General features: G+C 50.3%; 1 protein-coding gene across 1 annotated transcript; it reads left to right on the plus strand.

Moving 5' to 3' along the window:
• Nucleotides 1-65: 65 nt before the first annotated feature.
• Nucleotides 66-6,743, plus strand: LOC122920123 (uromodulin-like). The gene is made up of 9 exons (XM_044269332.1): nucleotides 66-110; nucleotides 2,614-2,692; nucleotides 2,780-2,968; nucleotides 4,704-4,900; nucleotides 5,166-5,341; nucleotides 5,422-5,664; nucleotides 5,734-5,890; nucleotides 5,963-6,077; nucleotides 6,598-6,743. The coding sequence occupies exons 2-9, from the start codon at nucleotides 2,614-2,616 to the stop codon at nucleotides 6,741-6,743; spliced, it is 1,302 nt and encodes a 433-aa protein (XP_044125267.1). The 5' UTR covers nucleotides 66-110.
• The last annotated feature ends 629 nt before the right edge of the window (nucleotides 6,744-7,372 follow it).

A 7,372-nucleotide genomic window follows, 5' to 3' on the forward strand; every position in this document is an offset into this window, starting at 1 on the left:
GCGCAGGGGCTGCTGGGAGAAGTGGGCAGAGAATGAGTGACAGCTCCCATAAAAGGAAGGAGGAGCGGGGCGGGGCGTGTTGGAGCCGGGTCACGTGGTGATTGATAGCGGTATACACGAGGGGCCACGATGCACTGCACAATATAACACTGTATACACCACCTGCTCCTCATATACACCCTCTACACGCTGTATACACCACCTGCTCCTCATATACACCCCCTACATGCTGTATACACCACCTGCTCCTCATATACACCCCCTACATGCTGTATACACCACCTGCTCCTCATATACACCCTCTACATGCTGTATACACCACCTGCTCCTCATATACACCCCCTACACGCTGTATACACCACCTGCTCCTCATATACACCCTCTACACGCTGTATACACCACCTGCTCCTCATATACACCCTCTACACGCTGTATACACCACCTGCTCCTCATATACACCCTCTACACGCTGTATACACCACCTGCTCCTCATATACACCCCCTACAGGCTGTATACATCACCTGCTCCTTATATACACCCCCCTACATGCTGTATACATCACCTGCTCCTCATACACCCTCTACACGCTGTATACACCACCTGCTCCTCCTCATACACCCCCTACATGCTGTATACACCACCTGCTCCTCATACACCCCCTACATGCTGTATACACCACCTGCTCCTCATGTACACCCTCTACATGCTGTATACACCACCTGCTCCTCATGTACACCCTCTACACGCTGTATACACCACCTGCTCCTCATATACACCCTCTACACGCTGTATACACCACCTGCTCCTCATATACACCCCCCTACATGCTGTATACATCACCTGCTCCTTATATACACCCCCCTACATGCTGTATACATCACCTGCTCCTCATATACACCCCCTACACACTATATAAATCAGTGTTCCTCATCTCCAGTCCTCAGGGCCCACCTGTCGGTTAAGAATATCCTGCAGAACGATTACCCTGTGGTAAGTCCTGATGTGTTGACACTTATCATATCACCTTCCTAATACTAAGGAAACTGGCAGGTGGACCTTGAGGATTGAAGCTGAAGAACACTGATCTACACCCCCTGCTTCCTCATATACACCCTGTATACAACCTCTGCTTCCCCATACACCCTGTACACCACCTGCTCCTCATATACACCCCATACACCCTGTATACATCACCTGCTCCTCATATACACCCCACCCATTATGTATATTGCATCTCTCTCATGTATGTGTGCTGTAGCGGGTCTGAGACATGTTTGATCGTTGTGCTGTGTTACAGTAATCCTATGGCCTGATGTGGCTGATAACTGAGAGCAGTGCCCTGTGTGTGTAGTCATTGTTCACCGCTGACGTGTTGGAGGCCTCCTGGCTGTGTCTCGTATGAACAATCCCCAGGGTATCACAACGAGGCCTGAAAGTAAATAAAGAACCAAAGCAAAGAAATGAGCATCAAATAATATACCTGGAGGAAAATGCTCCAATATCACGTCTGTAAACAGTGACGGTGTGGTAACCTTCAGGATCAGCGGCTGATGTCAAGATGTCTTCAATCGATGGGGGGGATTATCGGGTGTTAGAGTCTGAGCTTCACAACACGTCAAGTGTATCATTGGCACGAACAAAGGAGATTTCTGTGGACCTCAGAAGAAGAATTGTTGGTGCTCATCAGGCTGGAGAAAGTCACAACACATCTCAAAGGTCTGGTCTCCACCAATCCACAGTCAGATTGTGTACAAATGGAGGAAATTCAAGACGAATATTACCCTCCCTAGAAGTGGTCGACCCACAAAGATCATGCCAAGAGCAAGGCGCGTAATAGTCCTTGAAGTCACAAAGGAGCCCAAGGTAATCTCTAAGCAACTAAAGGCTTTTCAACCATTACCTAATGTTGATGTCCATGAGTCCGTCATCAGGAGGACACTGAACTACAATGGTGTGCATGGCAGGACTGCAAGGAGGAAGCCGCTGCTCTCCGAGAAGAACATTGTTGCTCATCTGCAGTTTGTAAAGATCTGGACAAGCCAGAATGCTATTGGAAAAATTAATTATGGACTAAAGAAAAATGTCAAGACATCTGTCCATGAGCTGAATCTCAGGAGTACGTGGGTCATGCAGCAAGATAACAGCCCTGAGCTTGGAAGTCCTTCTACCAAAGAATAGTAAAAGGAAAGTCCTGGAGTGGTCGAGGCCAGACCTTAATCCAAAAGGAATGTGCTGGAAGGACCTGAAGCACAAAGTTTATGGGAGGAAACCACCAACATAGCAGAGTTGAAGCTGTTCTGTATGGAGGATTGGGCTAAAACTCCTCCAGGCCCATGTGCAGGACTCATCCACAACTGCCGAAAACAAGGGGTCACACTAGATACTGACGGCGAGGTTTCACATACTTATACCACTCAGACACGTAATATCGGAGAATTTTTCTCAATGTGTAATATTTGTGACCCATTTCTTTGATTTTTATTTTTTCGTTTTTCTATCTACTTTTAGGTAAAAATTTATGCAGAAATATCGAATTCTGAAGGGTTCACAAACTGCCGGGCTGTATAGGGAGATTTGCTTGCTGGACTGACTGTCTTGTCTCTGTTGTGTAGATGATTCCTCTGAATCCTTGCTGGTGGTCCGTCACGGTGTTGGGGCTGCTGGCAGTGATCAGTGCGGAGCTGGTCAATGGTAAGTGTGGCACTCGGACCCGCTGTTCGCAGCTCTACCCATTCAGGCTCAGTTTCTCCACTAACGTGTTTGTTTTTTGCCAATCAGAAGCGAATACTCCCATGGTGCACATCTTCTACAAGGACCCATGGCCCCAAGAGCAGAGCACAGTGCCCGCATCCTCTGCCGAGCCGAGTGCATGTGCCAATGCGTGTGAGAATGGAGGACAATGCCAACTGCTCAAAGGAGAACCTCTCTGTGTGTGTGAGCCTGGCTTCATGGGCGACGCGTGCCAAGGTAGAGGGGCAAACCTGTCTGACAGGCAGGGGCAATATATCACCTGGATGTTATGAAACCTGTCAAGTTAAACATGGAGTCAAAGCTGTATATATAATCTGCTCAGCTCCTCCTGCTCTATAACACGCTGCCTGCAGATTACATGGTGACAGGTTCTCTATATATATATATATAATCTGCTCAGCTCCTCCTGCTCTATAACACGCTGCCTGCAGATTACATGGTGACAGGTTCTCATTATATATAATCTGCTCAGCTCCTCCTGCTCTATAACACGCTGCCTGCAGATTACATGGTGACAGGTTCTCTGTATATATAATCTGCTCAGCTCCTCCTGCTCTATAACACGCTGCCTGCAGATTACACGGTGACAGGTTCTCTGTATATATAATCTGCTCAGCTCCTCCTGCTCTATAACACGCTGCCTGCAGATTACACGGTGACAGGTTCTCTGTATATATAATCTGCTCAGCTCCTCCTGCTCTATAACACGCTGCCTGCAGATTACACGGGGACAGGTTCTCTTTATATATAATCTGCTCAGCTCCTCCTGCTCTATAACACGCTGCCTGCAGATTACACGGTGACAGGTTCTCTTTATATATAATCTGCTCAGCTCCTCCTGCTCTATAACACGCTGCCTGCAGATTACATGGTGACAGGTTCTCTTTATATATAATCTGCTCAGCTCCTCCTGCTCTATAACACGCTGCCGGCAGATTACACGGGGACAGGTTCTCTTTATATATAATCTGCTCAGCTCCTCCTGCTCTATAACACGCTGCCGGCAGATTACACGGGGACAGGTTCTCTTTATATATAATCTGCTCAGCTCCTCCTGCTCTATAACACGCTGCCTGCAGATTACATGGTGACAGGTTCTCTGTATATATAATCTGCTCAGCTCCTCCTGCTCTATAACACGCTGCCTGCAGATTACATGGTGACAGGTTCTCTTTATATATAATCTGCTCAGCTCCTCCTGCTCTATAACACGCTGCCTGCAGATTACACGGTGACAGGTTCTCTGTATATATAATCTGCTTATCTTGACGAGCTGCTGTTAACGTTTACAGATTTACAGCAACCTGAAGATGTTTGACTTCTATGGGGAGAGTGTGATAGGCCTGCTGTCTGACCTGTGCATAGGTCATTGTGCAGGGAGGGGCAGGAGATGAGCTGTAAATGATCAGACCCATGTTGTCTGTTTATAATGAGATGACTGCTGTGGAGCTCATCTGTCTTTGGGAGAGAGGTACCACTGCAAGTAAAATATCTTTTATTTTATAGTATATCCTCCAAATAAACTGCTTTTTTGCATATGTGATTATTTTGTCTGACTTTTCGGTCAATATCCAGACCTTGGTCACAAGGAGAGGAGGCAGAGGTCATGGAGGATCCCCGTGGAGCTGCGGGCAGAGTTGTGGGCATGCTCTGTGACCTCTGCAGGGAGGAGGAGGTGCACTATGATAATCACCTATTGTGAATCCTATGTTTGTCTTTGTAATCCTGCCTGTGGTGATGATGAGGTGACTGCTGAGGGGTGGTCTCCAGAACAGGAGGTGTTGGCCTATTCTGAGACTCCGGGTCAGAGTCGAAACTGCAGTGATTTATTTTCTGTAGATGACTAGGAGAATGTAGGAAACGTCTACCAGTCCTTGTATCTGCGTCCTGTAGATCCTGGCCGTAGCAGCTGCCATTTTCTGAGGACTCTTCTTCATGTCTTTCTTTCCAGACCTGCAGCTGCAGCTGAGCTGTGACTCTGACAGGATGACCATCGGGATCCTGAAGAGCGTTCTCCAAGAGCTGGCCATGAACCTGTCCGTCCTGCACTTATCTAACCCGGAATGTAAGCTGCTCAACACATCTGGGTTGCACTTCTCCATCACCTTGACCCATGAGAACCACAGTCTGTGTGGCACCACCATCCAGGTAAAGGGTCCCTCCATCTGTGCCCTTCTGGGTTGCCAAGCGGTTGTAGAGGTCGGTGCCAGCTTCACCCAACAGATGGGGGAGGAGTGGGCGACTTGTCAGTTTCTTAGGGTTCCGTTAAGAGGGGCGCAGTTTTTGACCTTATGGGGGAGTACAATTTGTCCTGACATGTTGCAGTTCCGATATTGGCCACTAGGTGCCACCACAGGCCAGTCTGCAGGGACCTCTTGCTTTACGGCTGTGAATGTTCTGTCTCCTGCATCAGGTGAATGGCAGCCATCTTACCTTCTCCAATGAGCTGAGCGCAAGAACAGTGGAGGAGAGGGCAGAGCTCCCCAGCACCCTGATAACCAGGTCCTCTGGCTTCCAGATTGTCTTCTCCTGCGTGTACCGCCATGACCAGGTTGTGTCCCTGCCGTTTCCTTTGCTCACAGTTGCTGCGTAAGTAGCGGGCGAGCTGTGTGGTGGGGCCATGTCCAGTATCTGCTGGCTCGCCCTGTCTGACCGCCTCTTCTCTTCAGGTTGGTGACTTTCACAGTGAGGGAAGGAAAGTTTAATGTCTCGATGAATCTGTACCCCACGGCGGAGTACGCGATACCGTACTATAGCCCCCCAGTCATCCCCCTCAATCAGCGGATGTATGTCCAGCTGCAGATCCAGGGGCCAGGCCCCGAGACCTTCTTCATCCTGAAGCTGGAGGAATGTTGGGCTACCCCGTGGGAGTCCCATGAGGGGGCTGTCCGCCATCTCCTCATTACAGATGGGTGAGTGTCTCCTTCAGGGACATCTGTGGGGCGTTCGGTGGCTTCTTCTCTGACCCGTCTCCTCCGCAGGGCGGCCAATGACTCCACTGTGGACATGACTGCTTCTGGAAACCGCTCCCTGAGTCGCTTCTCCCTGAAGATGTTCCGCTTCATCAGTTATAGGAAGGTTTACCTGCACTGCCGCATCTGGCTCTGCCCGTACAATGAGACGCTCTGCCAGCAGCAGGTAAGTGTCACCCCTGCCCAGTGGCAGCCATAGTAGCCATGACCGGCGGACTCATTTCTGGTGTCTCTGCAGCCATTGCCCGGACGGCAGAAGCGAGACCTGAGTGACCCGTACAGGAAGGTGGTGACCTGTGGCCCCATCCAGCTGGCGGAAGGTGTCAGGAGCAGCGTGGAGGATCCAGAGTCTGGTACGTCATATCCTGAATGGTGGGACCCCTCTAGTGCGGCCGTAGCCTCGGTCCTGGCCACTCCATGTGCATGTCCGCCATACGGCATACTGGTCCAGTTATGGGGGTGCAGGCCACTGGTACCTTCCCCCGATAAAGATGGGAGACTTGGCCTCTCAGCCGGGACTGTCACATGATGCACTCCCTGCAGGCCTGACATGGAAGCCGTTGTGTGGCCCCGTCCTGGGCACCTGACTGGCCGTTGTGTGGCCCCGTCCTGGGCACCTGACTGGCCGTTGTGTGGCCCCGTCCTGGGCACCTGACTGGCCGTTGTGTGGCCCCGTCCTGGGCACCTGACTGGCCGTTGTGTGGCCCCGTCCTGGGCACCTGACTGGCCGTTGTGTGGCCCCTCCTTCAGTCACCTCTTCCAGAAGGCTGTGCCGTTACATTACTGGCGGCGCTTGCATGGCCCCTCCTCTTTACCCCTGCTGATTTGCATATATTTGCATGACCTCCTGACTTCTCCTCCTCTCTGCTGCAGGGCTCGGTGCGCTAGTCCTCCCAGGATCCTTTGCGGCAGGAGCCGTTCTCCTCCTCCTCGGTTCTGTTGCTTTTGCAAAAGCTTTTAAGAAAATGACTGGAAAACAGAAATACAACAATCCCGCTCATGTAACGTCAGGCCGCTAAATAAAGGTTTAAACTTATCACGACCTGTCTGCCTCTTGTGTCAGCTGCTTATGAGGATCCCATATAGATGTGACGCCATAGGCGGGGGTATAGATTAACCCCCGAGGTGCTGCCTGCCTCCCTATAGGCTCCACTGGTAGATGACATGCACAGTGCTGTATTATCTCTGTGTGACCGGCCGGCTGGTATATTCTATGATAGTGCTGTACTATCGCGGTGTGACCGGGATATTATAGTGCTGTACTATCGCGGTGTGACTGGTTGGCCGGTATATTATAGTGCTGTACTATCGCGGTGTGACCGGGATATTATAGTGCTGTACCACAGAGGTCTGTGCCTTCACCAGTTACATTTACCGTTTATTCCACTTCTGATTTTGGCTTAAAAAGTGCATCAATAATTCACGTGACGGTGTCTGCCGTGTGCTCGCCAAAACTGAGAACTGCAAAATGAAAGCTTTATTTATAGCAGAAGAAGAAACTAGTACACTCGGTAGTCCTGTGCGCCGTACACGCGCTGTATGCGCAGTGTGTACTCATAAGACTGGTCATCCTGCAGCTGTGTACAGTGGGTTAATTTATCCCCAACCACAGGTCAGAGGCGATGTGTCCGATTGGCTGATTTAAGTG

The sequence above is a fragment of the Bufo gargarizans genome, chromosome 10 (genome assembly GCF_014858855.1).
Source record: "Bufo gargarizans isolate SCDJY-AF-19 chromosome 10, ASM1485885v1, whole genome shotgun sequence".
In the NCBI taxonomy this organism is placed as follows: Eukaryota; Metazoa; Chordata; class Amphibia; order Anura; family Bufonidae; genus Bufo; species Bufo gargarizans.

What these genes read in the sequence shown, in the direction of transcription:
- LOC122920123 (XM_044269332.1), top strand. Translation starts at nt 2,614, where the DNA reads ATGATTCCTCTGAATCCTTGCTGGTGGTCCGTCACGGTGTTGGGGCTG. An exon ending in AGACGCTCTGCCAGCAGCAG is followed by an intron (nt 5,891 to 5,962) that starts GTAAGTGTCACC and finishes GTGTCTCTGCAG; the next exon opens with CCATTGCCCGGACGGCAGAA. An exon ending in CGTGGAGGATCCAGAGTCTG is followed by an intron (nt 6,078 to 6,597) that starts GTACGTCATATC and finishes TCTCTGCTGCAG; the next exon opens with GGCTCGGTGCGCTAGTCCTC.